The 16,662-nt window shown below is 56.5% G+C and overlaps 3 protein-coding genes across 3 annotated transcripts; all 3 read right to left on the bottom strand.

Moving 5' to 3' along the window:
* Positions 1–380: 380 nt before the first annotated feature.
* On the bottom strand, positions 381–1,277 carry LBRM_29_0420 (conserved hypothetical protein; the record flags this gene model as incomplete). The annotated part of the gene is made up of 1 exon (XM_001566340.1): positions 381–1,277. The coding sequence occupies one exon, from the start codon at positions 1,275–1,277 to the stop codon at positions 381–383; it is 897 nt and encodes a 298-aa protein (XP_001566390.1).
* Positions 1,278–2,621: 1,344 nt separating this feature from the next.
* On the bottom strand, positions 2,622–3,716 carry LBRM_29_0430 (conserved hypothetical protein; the record flags this gene model as incomplete). The annotated part of the gene is made up of 1 exon (XM_001566341.1): positions 2,622–3,716. One exon carries the CDS (start codon positions 3,714–3,716, stop codon positions 2,622–2,624), a length of 1,095 nt encoding a protein of 364 aa, XP_001566391.1.
* Positions 3,717–9,046: 5,330 nt separating this feature from the next.
* Positions 9,047–12,616, bottom strand: LBRM_29_0440 (hypothetical protein, unknown function; the record flags this gene model as incomplete). Its single annotated transcript, XM_001566342.1, has 1 exon — positions 9,047–12,616. One exon carries the CDS (start codon positions 12,614–12,616, stop codon positions 9,047–9,049), a length of 3,570 nt encoding a protein of 1,189 aa, XP_001566392.1.
* Positions 12,617–16,662: the final 4,046 nt, after the last annotated feature.

Below are 16,662 nucleotides of genomic sequence, written 5' to 3' on the forward strand. Positions count from 1 at the left end.
AAAGGAGAGGCGCAGAACAGTAAAGAAACCCAAAGCACGAGATGTAATGGGCGCCACGGATCCTCTATGACCGTATATATCGGATGAATCTACTGTACCCCCACCCCTACCCCTAAGAGGGTGGGAGGGAGGGAGAGTGGGGGGGGGGGGGGGGGGGGGGGCACAAATCTAGCACGACAGCACCTCTATCTTATGCCCTGGATAGGCGTATGTCTGCACACGTGCAGGAAAGGGGGTGACGCCAACGTGGGCAGACATACGAATTTAGGTGCGCCTTGCACAGAGCCAAGGCTGGCGGATTTAGAGATGATGCTCACGTGCACACACCCACACACGCTCCTCCGGCATCACTTGAAGCAGACGCAGTAGCGCGAGGGAGACTAGCGCCGCTGCCGCTCCATCCGGTTAATCTCACTCGCCACTCGCACGTCACGGCGATTTTTCGCCAGTATGTCATAGCGCGGCACACCGGCAGCGTAACGCGCTGCACCCTCACTGTAGAACTCGCCATGCATGATGCGCGTCATAACAGGCTCACCTTTGTAAAGCTGCTGGCGATGCGGGTTGTCGAGTGCCCACCGTCCGCCGTTGCGCTCTGCCAGTCGGCCTGCTGTGTAGGCATTTGGCACCGCCAAGGATGCGCCAAACTGCGCGCCGGTGAGGTGCACGTACGGATCGACGGCACGCCGACGTGGAATTGTCTGCTCGTGACGCAGCACCGCCTGCTGGTGATGATACGCCTTCCACTGAGCTTTTTGCGCTTCATGGGGTGTTAGTCGCGCGTCTGCTGGCGGTCTGTCAATGTCGCGAGCATGCCGGGCCTTTTGGACCTCTAAAAGGAAGCACGAGCGACTGGCACCATCCCCTCCCTCCAGCGGCGCAGCGCAATCCAGCAGAGGCCGTTGATGGTCAAGAGACAAAGTGCGCATGTGTTCGGCCAGGTCCATCTGGCGGCTGAGGTACGTGGATACATCGAGCGAGGCGCGAGAGAGAGATCCACGACAATCAGGGGCGCACCATTCCGGTCGACGACCCCCGCCCTCCCCGCCGACAGCACCCACCAGCGCAGCCGCAGAGGTAGAGGACACCCGAAGCGACGGTCCCGCAGACCCGCACCCGCCGCAGCGATCACCCGCCGCCCGTACGGCGGCGCGCTCATCTCGATCGCGGTGGAGCTGGGCTGTGGTGCGTGCGCGCAGACCGGCGTTCCTCTGGAACATCCTCTGCACAGCGATGCCGTTGCGCTGGAGAGCTTCGTCGCTGACGCGTTTGCCCATAGTTTTTCAAACCGAAGGAGCGTACGCGTATGTGTAGGCCTCTCTATGCGGCTTTAGAGGAAGCGCCAAAGGAGAAGAGGGTGGAGGCGCAGTCAGAGAAACCAAGGCACACCCGGCTGCATACGCTCCCTCTCTCTCCAAATAGCCTGAAGGCTGCTGCTGACGGTGCCGGTCCTGCTGTTCTGAGATGCTACAGCGGTGCAACACATCAACTGTTAAAGAAGGGAGGAAGAACAAAGGAAAGGAGAGCGTTGTGGTGAGGATGAAGTGCGTAGGAAGGGTGTCACGGCCTAATGGTGTAGGCAGAGGAACACCAAATAGTGACCGCAGAGTGCGTGGCGCTTCGTGGGGAGGCGCACATGAATAGAGGCGAGAAAAAAAAAAGAAAGAGGGGGGGGGGGGGCGAAGAACGCGGTACGATACGTAAAGAAGCGAACGTTATCTACACACCCACGCATACACGCGCATTCAAGCAGAGAGAGTAGTACGCCATGTTGTAGTGTTGGCTTTCTGCATGCAGTCCACCACTTCTGCACTCGCCTCTTGTCAGCTGCGACGCCTCTGGTGCTTGCGTGAGGTGTGAGGGCGTGTACGGACACCGGTGCGCATGAACGCAGGTGTCTCTCCCCTGTGCATGCCGTGCGATGCAACCCGCATTAACGGCAGAGCGCGAGAAGATTTTCCTTTTCGTTGGTTTTTTTTTTTTGAGGAGGGAGGAGGAGGGGGGTGTCCACTAACGGCTAGAGAGAGAGAGAGCAAAGAAATGGAGGAAAAGAAATGGAACGGCAACAACAATAGCGCAATCATTTGCGCACCACGAGAGCGGGTCAGCTCCCTTGGCAAGCACATTATACACATACCTACACACATACACATATCTGCACGTGAGCACCGAGAAAATGGAAAGAGCGTGTAAAGCCGAGAGGGAGAAAAGAAAAGCATCGCCATGCAGCAGCAATAGAGTCCCCGCAGCAGCCGCATAGCACGTGCCGCTTTACATCACAGATGAGTTCGGGCAGTCTATGATGTCGGCGTAAGTCCACACGACATCACCTGGGGAAAGGCAAGTACCAAGGAGGTCACTCACACACCCCATCCTCTCATCTGCCCCTTCGTCAGCGCAAAGCCAGATGTCTCGGTAGCGTGGGCGCCTCATGGGCCGCTGCTGCTCGCGACATCCACGTGAGCTTGTTTTTATCTTCTGTTGCCGAGGCGTCATCACCAGGAGAATCTCGCATCTGCTCACTTCCGCGCTTTTGGGCGCACTCTTCTTCCTCTACCTCCACGCAAGCCGGGAGAGTATGTATACGTCTGATGATGTGTATGTATGCATGCAGTCGGCATCTAGTCCATCGCACTGCTCCGCATCTGCGCGTTCATGACCTGAGGCATCTCCCACATGTCATTCTTGACCCTCCACGGCTTTGCATTGTAGTTCTGCGGGGCTTTGACCCAATTGAAGTACGGGTTCGGGATTTTGATGCCACCATGGGCGAGGGGCTGGGTCGCGTGCGTGCAGTTGTCCCAGACCGTGTCCTGCAAGGTACCAGAGGTGATGCGGAAGTACCTGAACTGCGCAACGCTCTCGTTGCGGTTCGTGTCCGGGTCCACGCGGTGCTTCAGGTTCGGTGCCAGGGATCCCCAGGCTGCCTGGCGCTGGGAATCCTGATTGGCCAGGTAACTGTAGAAGAGCCGAGAGCCGGACAGGATGTTGCGGCGGGCGTATTCGTAGTAGAGGCCGGTGCCGAGCGTGGCCATGAACCAGAAACCCGACTTCTTCCAGCGACCCATGAAGAAGGCGTAGCCGAGCGCCGGAAAAACGCTGGCAGCGGCGCGCGGCAAGTAGCACTCCTGGCCGTCATCCCAGGCTCGCTTCCACCCATTAGGGGTCGGGTTGCCGATGCGGAACAGCTTCGGGCCGTGGGTGTAGAGGTACTCGTAAGAGTAGAAGTAGCCGCCAACGCCGATGAGGCCAGCGATGTTCACGCGGATCATGCCCATCATCATCGCTATCGTCCAGGCAAACTTGGTACGCGGGTTGCCGGTCGCGTTGCCAGAAACCTGCGCACGTGCTATGAAGTAGTTCATATACCATACATTCAGCCCCACCATCCACAACCGGAAGATCTCACTTGTGTGGTGACTCTCCGTGTAGGGTACCTCCTCATGAACGCCAATAAATTCGTTCAGCGACAAGAAGCCAACAGCTACCTTCTGCACACCGTAGCGACGGGCCTGGTGAGTCTCATCAAGCGCGTTGAACGGCGATGACACGTCCACCACAGGACGCTTGTGGTCCTTGTGCTTGGGGTCGACGTAGTTGTACCAGAATTTCATCCTGTGCTGCTCCGCGTTGGCCTCCTCCGTCTCCGTCATCGGCTTCGGCACGTTGTGCCCCTCTGACTTGAGAACATTCTCGTTCACACCCCTTGAGAACATGGCTCAAAATAAATCGAAAATGGGAGCTCTCTACGCCGACGATATCGCAAAGCGAGAAGGTGAGACCCACTCATACACGAGGGAGAAAACTGCCTCTTCTCCACCCCAGCAGAAGCACGGCGTGCGGCGCAGAATCAATCGGGCTACCGAAAGAAAAAGCGTGTACAGCCGAAACCAGCCACTGCAGCTGCACACGGCGCAGTCTCTGTAGGAGCCCACACACACGCACGCACGTGCACACTCGAAAGAAGCACCCCACTATATTCCGCTCGGGGTTTCCCCTCTTTGTTTGTCTTTCGTTTTCAGCGACTACGAATCGGAGCAGCTCGTGTGCCACTTGCTACCCGAACTGCCCGTTTGTTTGTGTACTGTTCGATACTACGTTCCGCTCGGCTTCGATCACATTCGACTTACGCTGCAGTGCGCGCACAGCGTATTTTCACCCACACCCACACACACACACACACACACACCCGCTGCCTCCTCGGAGAGGGTACGGACGTGAGAGAGGGAGAGAGCGCTATGCCCTTCGAGTGACTCTGAAAAGGGGGGGGGAGGGGGGGCAAGACACCCGGATCAGCGTACAAAGAGGAGGTGCGTATAATTTAGCGGCTTTGCTAAGACGGCTATCGAAGGTGGCAACAAAGACAAGAGAGACACACACTTCCACACAAGCAACGAGACACAAACAAATGCCTTCCAACTTCGCTGGCGGGTGCTCTGCAGGCTCACCTAAATTTTTCTACTCGATTTATTACTTCGAATACACAGGTATGCCGGCGTCAGGCGAACTTAGGTGCATACAATGTGGTCTACTGGTCCACTTCACATGTGTTACGGAGGAATCCTAGTCTGAGGTCGACGCCTCGCGGTAGCACGCGCGTCGATCCAAACGCTTCAACTCTCTCTCTCTCTTTTCAAAGCTCAGCGACTCGTCGTGGATGAAGGCTTGCCTATGAGTGCGGCTCTGATGGGCAAAAATAGAATCCAGACTGGGCCCCTACTGAGGAAGCGCGCACGCACACAGGAGCGAGAGAGCGGCCAATAAAAAGCGAGGGACGAAAAGAGAGGCGGTGCGACCTGCAGCAGCAAAGCTGTCGAACAAAACAAACACGCAAAGGCGAAAACTCAGCCGTGTACACAAGGAAGAGAGAGGGAGATTAGCAGAAGAGAGCGAACAATCGTAGTGCTAGCGGCTCTAGTGGTACTAGTCGTTCTAAACAAGCAGCGGAAGATGAAGAGTAGGTTAAGGGGAGTAAGGGATGGAGGAGGGAAACACACACACACACACATCGACAGAGGTACGTGTGTGTGTGTTTCCCTTAACACAGTATTGAAGAGGAGCAATAGAGAGAAAAAGAGAAGGGTGGGGGTGGGGAGGACACGTGGACCACGGCAGTACTGCACGAACGACGAACAACACGACGGAACTGGAAAACGAAAAAAGAAAGAAGCGCGGCAAACACACAAACGAGGGGAGGAAGAAGGTGGTGTGTTTATCTACTAGAGAGGGGGGAGGGGGGGGGGATGAAAGGAAGGCAAACAAAGAAGGGGGGAGGAGAGAAAAGGAAACGGAGAAAGAAAGAGAGAGAGATGTCCTACGAAACTGATCCTAGGCGTGCACTAGACCCCAGAAGCGGGGGTGGGGGGAGAAGGAGGAAGAGAGCGAGGGAGAGAGACCTGAGTGATACCCCTTCCACTCTCACTGTCTCTGGAGGTGTCTTACGGATGCAAACTCCGTAGTGCACACACACACACACACGCACGCACAAAGGCAAAATAGCGGCAACAACACTCACAATGCAGCACCACTAGCCCGCGTCTCTCTCCCTCTGCACGGCTATGTGGGAGGGTGTCCTGTGGTGTACAGGGATGGGAGTGCGTCTGTGCGCAGATGTTCACTTCGCGTTCCCACGTCTGTGCTTTTTTAGGTGCAAGTGGGAGGGGTAGAGAAGAGAAAGGAGCAGCAGAGGAGAAGGGCAAGCAGTCAAGGAGGGAAAGATGGCACCACAGAGGAGAAGGGGGAAGGAAGAATAGAAAGCAAGAAGGTCCGATGCGCGCCAAACAGAAGCGCAGCTGGCGAGCATGGAGGAGGGAGGGAAGGGATAACGTCCCAAGCACCGCGGACATGAAAGACGCGCGCGTGCGCACTCACAAGCCAACACCACACATGGGGGCGGTGCCAGTGGGAGAGCCGTGGCTTTGCCTCTTCCCCTGGCTTCTTCGTCGCCTTATTCGATTCTTTCTTGGCAGCGGCCCCCCTCCTCCCGTAGAGACGCGTGGGCTAAATCGCTGCTGTACACAAAACACACAGAGAGACATTACCGAGAGAGAAGTGCACATGTTGCCCACGCTCTACGTGGCGACGCGAGTGTGTCTTGAAAGTACGTCTGTGGCGGCAGAGGTGGCGACAGAAATGAAGAGTGGGACGAAGATGCAAAGATGGGGGTGATGCCGAGCTGCGTAACGCCAACGTACAGAAGAACACGAAACAGACAAGGGAAAGCTGAACCAGAGACCCACCAGAGACATGCAGCAACAACAAAGTGCCATACAGGAGAAAAAAAGAGGGGTAAAGCATAACGGCCATCGCAAACGTACCGAGACGTAGTATAGGGGGAGAGAGAGGGGGAGGGAAGGAGAGAAAGGAGGCGGGAGAGAAGACAGCGACGCAAGAGAAAGGCGACTACTACACCCACAGTAGAGATGTCTCTTTCGTTTTCGGAGTGCTTGCGAGGGTTGAGCTCGTAGAGAGACTGGAAGACACTCAGATAGTTGCGCGCCATCATCAGGGTCACTGAATGGGCGGGTGCAGGTATCATGGAGGGAAAATCGCTCTCTTCTCGACGTTGCTTTTGGTAATCCTTCCGCGCCTTGCCATTTCCTTCTCCTTTCACTCCGGCAGTGTCCCACACGCACACGCACACGCACAGTTTATTCTTTATTGTGGATATCCTCAATGATTGTCCTCTGCAACCACACTTCTACAGCGACTGCACATCGTGTGCACAACGCGTAACGAGTCGAAGTCGAGTACAGACAAGGAAATTAAAAAAAGGAGAGGTGAAGGGCAGGTGTGTGTGTCGCGCTCTCGCACTTGGCTGGGAGGAAGGAGTGAAGGTGCAAGAGAAGAATGACGAAGCCCAGGAGACTGAAGAAGAAGAAGGGAGAGAAAACAAAAACAAAACGAGAGAAGAAACGCAGAAAACAATCCGCGCAGAGAGAAGCCCGCGGCGACGCCAAAAACACACTGCAAATGCTGAGCTGGACACTCCGACTCTCGCCCTTTTGAGCAGTAGCTCGCAGAAGTTTAAAAAAAAAAATGAGGGGATGCTACAGAGAAGGGGAAGTACATACAAGAGAAAATCACCGAGGCCTGAGATGAGGATGCTTTTTCCTCTGACTCAGCTTTCCTCTTGTCCCCCTTACTGCTGCTCTCTCTCTCTCTCCATGCGCGGTATCTGTGAAGAGCTACAAACGACAAAATAAGGGGAGGAGAAGCGAAATCCGCTGCACATGCATGCCGTAGCGAACAAGCCCCTCCCATGACGGGATGCAGAGAGAGAAACACAAGAAGGGAAGAAAGTGCTCGCATAGAGGCAGCAATTCTATCTTGTATGCTATGCGTATCTACAAAATATATGCGTGTGCGTCCGCGCCTATCCCTCCGTGCGTGCGCAACGGCCAGAAGAAGAGTGAGAGAGGCTAAGCGTGGGCGTACTGGTAGAACGGCGGCAGCAGCTGCAGCAGCAGACGCTTTCGGGGGGTGAGGGGGTCGAAGAAGCTCAAAAGAAAGGGAGAGAGACAAGCAAGCACAAGGGGACAACGAAAAGGAAAGAGAGAGGAGGAAGGCGTCCGCGCGCAGAAACACGCGGCACCAGGGTGGCGCGAGAAGTGTGAGGTGCACACGGGAGAAAAAGGAGGGGCAAAACATCACAGACAACCCCGAAAGGGAAAAAAAAAAAAAACATATATATTACACAATAAAAAGGGGGAAACAAAATTAAGGAGGAAAGGAATAAAAGCACACACTCACGCACAGGCGCAGAGACAACGCTGCGTGGCGCCCTTCTCTCTTTGACGTCGAGAAATGGTGGGCGTATTGCTTTGGGCTTGTTGTGTTGTTGGACCGTCTGTGCTCGTGCGTAGGCAGCGGGTCTTCCTGCCCTGCGCAGAATGAAGAGGTGAGAGGAGCGCAGAAAGGTCGAGATGGTGGAAAAGCTCCTCGCAGTGGAGCTGCTTCTCACTGGTAACACAGGTATCGCCTTGGACAGCGCGCCCAGGAAAACGAGGGTGACAGACAGAAGGAGAGAGAGAGAGGGGAAGGAAAAGGCGCAGCCTAGGGGTGCTACCTCTGCTGAAAACATCCATCATGATCGACGCACCTGAACGAGGAGAAAACAAAAACTCAAAGGTGAACGAGAGACAGAAAGAGAGCGAGACAACAAGCAGCAGCAGCAGAACGAACTGAGAAAGGGAGAAGGGGGGTGGGCATGGAGGACGGGGGTCGAATTAGGGTGTTGCGCGGAGCGACGGTCAGTAAAAGAGAAAACACGCAAAAATGGCGAACTGAGAAGCACGACAGGGAGCAAAGCAGAGCAAGCCGCAGCATCATGAGTGGAGACGGTAAGCGAGGTAGACGAGCAGAAAACTGTACAGCATAACATTCGCTTCGCCTCACTGCTCCATCACCCAGTTCCCCTGCACCCTTATGTATGTGTGTATATATGTATATAAATATATTTAGTCATGACTACATACATAAGGGGGCAGGGGGACTGGGTGATGGGGAGAAAACGACCACGAACACGAAAAAAAAAAGAAATCATCACAAATCTTCAGGACTGAGTGGACTCCAAGTCGCCAGAGTAAACCGGTTCGATGGGCCTTTACGCGTTGGGGGGGGGGGGGGAGGGGGGCACATCGGCAAAGTGAAGCGAGGAGGAGGAGGAGGAGAAGGGGAGAGCAAGGCGTAAAAGCGAAGAGAGCAGCCCCAAAACACAAGTACGCGAGGTAATCCGTACACAAGCCTATCCCAGGGAAAGAGAGAGCACAGGGAGAGCGTGAGGAGGCTCCAGGGGGAAGTCGTCAAACGACCCAACCTCTGAAATCCTCTCTTCAGCTCGACTCTTCGTAAGCAATTCCGAAGACCGACAAGCCGCTCAACCACCTCCCCCTTATCCTATATCGCTTAACCTCGCGACTCCTTTGCTTAGAAAAGTGCGGCGTGAATGCACATGTATCTGTGTTGAAGGTGAAGGAGACCAGCGTCGGTACAGCGAGGCAAGCAGTGCTCGGGCACAGACAGACGCAGTCATACAGAAAACCGCTCAGTGAGTGAGCGCAGGGGTGCGAGCACCACTGTCGATGGCCATCACACCGAAAGGGAGAGCAGTCGGCGAAAGCAAATCTTCCAGAAAGGCTCGTACATAGACAGCGTCGAATCCAACAGCTGCCGCGCTGACCAATGCATCCTCCTCGTCCCCGTCGCTAAAGGCGATGCTTGCGACACGTGACACGTGAACCTCAGAAGACGTGGGGGGCCATGCGCCACTCGGAGCCGCCAGCCACTCTCGACCGAGGAAACGAGTGCGCAGCTGCTGGCTGCCAGGGCACGTCGACTCTGGAGGGCGCAGCAAGGTAAGAAAGCCCAACATCTTCGCCATCCACGCGCGGTAGAGGGGCACAAGCTGAAGCGACGAGAGCGGCGATGCGTTCACGTTCGACGCCAGCACCAGTCCACCATCGCTAATGTGGTTGCCATCGTAAGCCGTGGCGGTAGCTGTAGGGGTTAGATCAGCTGTTCCCTCAGCTGCCTCTGACGATGCCCCCACCTCGATCGCACTCGCCGCCATGGCGATGGCATCTTGCAGAAATCGCACCCGCAGCGCGACGTCGTTTGGGTCCATGGTGAGTGCTATGATGCGACTCAGCTCCATGACAGCAGCGAGGTGGTAGCCACGGTCCATAGCCATCGCAGCACGCATTTGATAAGGGTAGGACAGGTTCGGGTGTTGCTCCGTTGCCTCCGCCATGTCGGCGATGGTATGCAGGCACCGGCTGCGCTCCACAAGCAGCTCGGACGGAATGAAGCAGACTTCGGGGCGACGATCGCGCCGGTGCAAATACGCGAGCACATCGGTGCCCTCACGGCCGGGAAGAGTCTGCTGGTCCTTTGCTGCGGCGCTACGCCGCACCTCCGCGGAGCCTCGCATCTCCAGCATGCTGAAGCGCTGTGCCCAGGCGTGAATACTGTCAGTCAGCACAGCATTCGCCCTGCCCAGGCTCTCCACATCGCGCGCGTGCATGCGCGCAAGTAGCACGGCTGCACTGGGGTGCAGCGGACGCAACTGAAGAGCGCTCTCCAGAAGGCTCTGGGCAAGGTGGCCGCGACTCGTTCCGTAAGGCAGTGCAGGACGCAAGTCCTCGCTGTGCACATCAGCGTTCGCGTACTGCATCGACAGCCGTACGAGCCCGTCAGCGCGGCTGTGCGTGGTAGGGCCGAACACGATGCTCAGCAGTGCCGTCTGGCCCGGCAGCGAACCCATCAGCTCCTCGTAGGCGAACCACCGCACTTCACACGCCAGCCAAGCTAGCCAGCGCACCTCCAACGGTGTAGAGCGAATGTATGAAAGCGACTCTGGCGCCACATCGGCCCAGCCTGTGATAGTTTCGGTGGACGCTGGCCCATCAGGAGGGAAACAGTCGCGCACCCACGCCGCCGTCAGCGTCTCCGCGGCGCTGCGCACGTGCAGGGGGAGCAGCGAGAAAGCATAGTCGGCGGTTGCACAAGCTCTCTGAGCACTGGTCACCTCCTTGCTCTGTTGCGCAACAGCCACCTCGCGGAGCGCTGTCATGAGCAGCTCCTCCTCGGTGCCAGGGGTCACACACTCCGCACCGCGGCACAGAAGGTGCGTCAGCGAGTGCCTCAGCGTCCGCTTGGCATACATGTAGAAGGTGAGCATAGCGCAGAAGCATAGCGTTCGATTCTGAGGGAAGAGCGTCGGCACCTGCGCTATAATGCTGGGCAGCGCCACTGGGGATGCGATGTGCGCCGCGTCATTGCACCGTTGCAGCCACGTTGCAGGCGACTCGTGCGACAGCTCCTCGCGAGCACACAGCTGGACAAGGTCTGAGGAGGATGTGCTGTCCGGACACAGCATCCACGCCACCGATAAGTCGGCAAAGGCGGCCAGAACGTAGAGATGACCGCGGTGGCGACAGAGCGACGCTCGCCGCACGAGCGTCTCAGCCAGGTGTGTGAGATGCTCGACGCTACGACAGCCACCGCTCTGGAAGAGCACGTGGATGGCACGACTCAAGGCGCCGTATGCAGCGTCCCAGGTACCGCCTTGGCACAGCTCCGCACGCGCAGTGTTTGACAGTGCTGCCAGCTGCGAGAGGCTGCGCTGGACGCGGTTGATGTGCAGGTACTGCGTGAACATCTTCCACGGAAACTCCGGCACGCTGTGCAGCACCGTCCGTTCAGCAGTGGCCCTACACAAGGTAAAGGAGTACACCACGGGGGTCGATAGGGCCACCTGCCGAAACGAGCTATCACGACTAGCAGCGCTGCTGAACGAGGCCGCCGGTAGGGGCGAGGCAGGCCCGTCCACCGCCACCTCTGTCGCCATCTCTAGCACGTAGGAGGGATGTCGGCGCAACGACCCAGCAGAGAACGAGGCCCGCGGGGACACATCTCCCACCGCCGGCGCCTCAGTGCTTGTCACTGTGCTTTTCAGCTGCGCTGGTGAGGGTGGGGGCAGGCACTCCTGCGTTGTGGCCCACCGCATTGCACGCCATTTTTCGCCTGATGAACTACCCGTCCCGTTGTTGTTGAGGATGGGGCTACTACACTGGCCTTCCGTGAGAGATGTCAGCATGCCTGACTGCGGTGAGGCGTACAGGTTAGGCTTCGCCGCCCCACGTGGGGGGGCGGCCGCTAAAGTGGTCATCGAGAGCAAAGGCGTAGAGCCCCTCGCCTCGGCTTCTCGCGGTAGAAGTGCGCTGCTGGGCACAGCTGGGGTGCCGGCAGCCTTGTCATCCTCAGGCGGAGGGGACGACACTGGGCTGGACGGCGACGGCATTGCAGCAGCTGCTGTCTGCCATAGGAATCGGGGGGAGGTGCTGGATGGTAGAGCAGCTCGACTAGAGCGAGGAGCAGAGGAACCCACCTCCTCCGCTTTAGTGGAGGAGGAGGCAGGAGCAAAGGCTGCAACAGCAGTAGCAGCAGCCACTGTCGGCACCGCCGCGGAGGATAATATCGCAGCGTCCACATCATGTGGTTGCTGCGCTGTGTCGAACTCATCTGTACCTTCGTCGTTCGAGGGAGCATCAGGCTCGCCCGTTTCAACTTCCTCGCTGGATGCGTCCTCGCCACCCCCGGCGGTTGTGTACGCAGTCGATCCAACGAGGAAACGCACGCGGTGCTCAGACGTGCGGCGATTAACCTCAGTCAGCAGAGGCGGCGTGTTGTATACACGTAAGCGCTGTATTGTCTCAGTCGGCCTCTCCTCACCCCACTGCCGCGCTGCAATGGAGAACGTCCGCTCGAGGGCGACTGGCTGGACAGAGTGGTGGTGTACCGCGAGTGACCGCCACACCCATGGCTGCTGCACCGCGCTGTGTCCCATCCTGCATACCCGCGCGACCTCGATAATATCTCGCACGCAGAGATAGCCGGAGATGTGAAGCGGGAACACGTGTGTCCACAAGATGCCCCAGTCCTCTGCAGACCGGCAAACACTGCTGCTGCTGGCATCAATGTCGCTGAAGAGGCTAGCACCAACAGCATGATTTTCTGTGGACTCCTGATAGGCATAGAAGCACTTGGAGAACCTCTGCTCATCGTCGATTCCTTCAGGAATCATTGAAGTGGGGTTCCGCTCCGTTGATGCCATGCTGCAGCTAGTACCCACGGACGATGCGTATCGGGGGGAAGTGCCCCCATGGACAGGCGCACAGATGCACGTACACGTATGCACAGATGTCTTTGTCCTCGTCGTGCTTTGCACGAGCCCCTCAGCACTGACGCGCAACGGTGGGTGCGACGATGGAGGAAGCGTCAGCGACACGTACACGAGCGGTGCTGGAGACGGTGGGCGGGCCAAACTTCGGTTGGCCACCATAAACATGCAGTCCGTATCGGTAGAGGAGGCCAGTTCGTCTAGGTAGCGGGGCGACGATGGGGCAGAAGTGCCTGCACAGGCCCTCACGTAGTCGGCTGTTCGATGGTGCATAGGTGCGCAAGCGAGGGAGTGTCTCTCTTCGTGATGATCCTTCTCTTCTCGCCACCGTCCTTCTGCAACCCTACAAGTACGACCTCCGTGCGTGGGCTGCGCGTGTGTTGGTTTAAAAGGCACTGCGGATTTCTGTTGAGAGAAGGGCTTGTCGACACCTTCGGGAACGCGATACACTCGAGGTGCGCCAACCGTCCGCGCGTGTACCAGGATGTACGTCTCTCAGTGTTCGTGTTAAGGGGGGGGGAGAGGGCGCTTGCGAGAATGCGAAACAATCCTCAAAGTGAGTAAAACGCAGCGACAGAGCCACCTACCCACCAATGAACAGTCAAGAGAGAAGGGAAGAAAATGATGAGGGGAGTACGCGAACAACACGGAGAAAAGATTAGGGAGAAGTATGCCGACAACTGACCCCCTATAAAAGGGAAGAGCACGACTAACTAGAGGGACACAGACACACAGATACAGCGAGAGAGAGAGAGAGACAAACACGCAGGAGACCGTTAGCAACGACAACACCCAAAAGCGCAGCAGCAGCAGCAAGCCAGAGAAATAGGGAGGAGAGGAAATACCAGACGAATGGAGCGGGTGGGGTGGGATGGGATAAAGGGGGGGAGGGGGGTGCAGGAAGCGCAGAGACCCAAAAGAACTGACAAAGGCCACAGAGCAGTAAACCAAAAGAAAAAAACACACAAAAAAAATGACGCGAGACGGCAGACTGCCGACGAGAAGAAAAGGGGAGCGTGCGGGTATGGATGTACGCCTCTGTCGTTGCACTGGAGCGTTGGAAGGAGGAGGAAGAATGAGGGGCGGTATGCAAACTTATCTTGATAAATAGTGGATCTACCGCTTCGTTTTTCCCCTCTTCCTCCTTCTATTGAAAGTTTCTGTTGCAGTCCTATAGATGTCTGGGTAGGTACTTGTATGTGTATGCATGCGTAGACGCGAGGAGGCAGTCTTCGTATCTTTTCAGTTCGCGTGTGGCTCCTCGGTTCACTTCGCCTTGTTTCCGTCTCGCTTCGCTCCTGTGCGCCTCTGTATGTTTCTCGTGTATGGAAGGCGTTGTCTATAGTGTGCAATGCGGCGTGGTGTTGTGTGTGTGTGTGTATCACGTGGTGGTCTTGGTAGTGGAGAAAACAAAACACGTTCGCTTCAGCTAAGGGGCAGAGCAGCCACGCGCGAAGATAGAGAAAACTCTCAAGTCAAACAGAAATGCGGAACGAGAGGCAATGCAGTAGCCCACTGTGCGTTTGCACTTGCTCAACACTCGCGTTTCTTGCCTTCTACTTGGGAGCTGCTACCCCGTGGTGCGCCCCACCTCCGCACACCCAGCACTCTCCGGCAATGCGCTTTACGCTCGGCGCTCGCCGTAGCACCACACGAAGAGAAAACGTTAAGGGCGAAAAACAAGCTCGAAGGATGCGTCTGCAGCAGTACCCACACCGTGACGTGCGTACAAGTGGTGCACGCCCAGATGTAGGCACCCACAACAATACAACGATCCAAACTCAGCGGCTGAGGCGCCGAAACACAGAAGACTCAAGTAAACACTGGCAGAAGGCAGTGAATCGGGAGTGAGGCGATGGTGGTGTAGAGCCCCTCAAAACAAAGTAAAGCTGAAAAACGAGAGAAAACCGGGGAAAAAAAAATTCGAGCGTACGGTATGACACGCCAACACCGCAACGACACCACGCGGCAAAAATTGGCAGTACTCAGCAATGGAAGTGGAGGCGGACGAGCGAAAGAGAGAGGGGGGAGGAGGGACTCGGCACACAAGAAAAGCAGTTCGTCATATCAATAGATACAACATACACACGCACACACACACACACAACACACGACACGAAAGGGGCGACGACAGAGGAGAAGCGGTGCAGCGTTCAGAGAGAAGAGGGAGAGCAAGATGAGAGAGGGTGAAGGGGGTGGGGGTGAAAAAAAGATGCAAGCGGGGCCCGAGCTTTACGTGGTGCAGCAGGCAAACAAAGATAGAATCAGGCAACCCCAAAAGAGGGGAAGACACCACGAAAGAGGGCAAAGAGGGCAAAGAGAGAGAGCCACGGCAAAGCAAGTCGCCAGCGTCCCTCGCCTTCGCCTCACGATGGGATGCAGCGGCAGTACACGAAAAAGAGAGCAAAAAAAAAAACACACACACACAAAGTACACGGCAGCACAGCAGCGGCGTCAAGAAGGCGAAATCGGTTGCTCGTGTGTAACGTGCGCATAGGGGGGGAAGGGGGAAGGAGGCGTCTGCACGAACGCACGGCGAGTTACCGAACTGCACAGGGGTACCACACGCGATTCCTTGCTTTTTCGCTCTCTCGGCTGTCCAACTCAAGCTGCGAGGACGACGTGAAAAGGGTGCACTAGACGCAGAGAGGAGGTCTCATGAAAATGAAAACCAAATCGTCTGCTCACCCCGGAAGTGAAACCGTGTGCCAGAGAGAGAAGCTTCCGTGATGAAGGAGACAGGGAGAAAGGTACAGGTATGCGCTCTGTGCGCGTTTGGTGGTAGATCGAGAGCCCAGGTAGCGCTGTTACACGACACACAGCCACTAGCGCAGCGGAAACTGGGAAGAATAGGGAAGAGGGGCGGAGGTGTGTGTGGCACGTAGGCGAGCAAAAGAAGTGGGCAACCGCAGCGCTCTCAAATGAAAAAAGAGTGAAAGAGAGGGAGAGAGAGAGAGTCGAGCCGTGGCCCTGACGTGAGAGGAGAAGGGGCGATACAGGCCGTGTGTATGTGCGTGTGTGTGTGGCCTTTCTTCCTAACTTTCTGTGACAAGTAGAGAGGCGCGTGCACGCACACGTCACTCAGCAACAGGGAGTGGTGGCAATGGTGGTGAAGGCGCACACACCGCTGGCTGATAACAAACCGGCCCTGTAAGCGGGTCTTGCCTAGAGAGAGAGAGGGAGAGAGAGCAGAGTGTGAGGAGTGGGGAGGAGGTAGCTGGGAAAGAAGGTAGAAGGAAGAAACATGTACACCAAGAGCGAAGACGAAGGAAGTGAATCAGAGAGCAAGCGAAAGAACTGAGTCAATATAAAAGGGTAGTAGAGGAGATAAGAGAAAGAGAAACGTCAGATACAGGTAAAATAATGGGGAGGAAAGACACCAACGTCAAGACAAAACAAACCGCGCGCACAAAGACACAGACAGACAGACACGCACAGACGGAGAGAGCCAAATAACAGCAGCGCTGCTGCCGTCTCCTTGTCGATTTGCTCTTCTGCTCGCGTGTTTCACCTGCTTTTCGGTGATTGGAAAAATGGAGCGACTGCGCTGTGGGGGACGGGAGGAGGAGGCCAACAAAGATTAAGGAGCGAAGGCACCAACGCGCGAAATCTCGCTTTCGATAGGTGATATTGCGTCGAAGGATGGTGTGGTGAGGAGTCCAGCAGGAAAAAAATGGCTGTTGCACTCTCAGTGCTGGAGCTGTGAGGGGTGTGTGAGAGTGAGTATGGCAGTCAAGATAAAAGAGGGAGGCGAGGGGACGATAGTGTGAAAGTGGGCAGAGTGGATAACAGCAGAGAGGAAAGAGATAAGGTGGTCAGCAGCAGGCCTGAGCAAGATGGGGCGATGCTGCATTCGACCTTGGACCCACATGTAGAGACAAGGTAGTCTGCTCAAAGGAAAAACACCCACTGTGGGCAAAAGAGAAGGTGGCCGCACAGTTAGCGCAACGCAGCTGTGGAGAGAAGCGTGGAAAAGGTGC

This window comes from Leishmania braziliensis, chromosome 29, assembly GCF_000002845.2.
Source record: "Leishmania braziliensis MHOM/BR/75/M2904 complete genome, chromosome 29".
NCBI classification, from domain to species: Eukaryota; Euglenozoa; class Kinetoplastea; order Trypanosomatida; family Trypanosomatidae; genus Leishmania; species Leishmania braziliensis.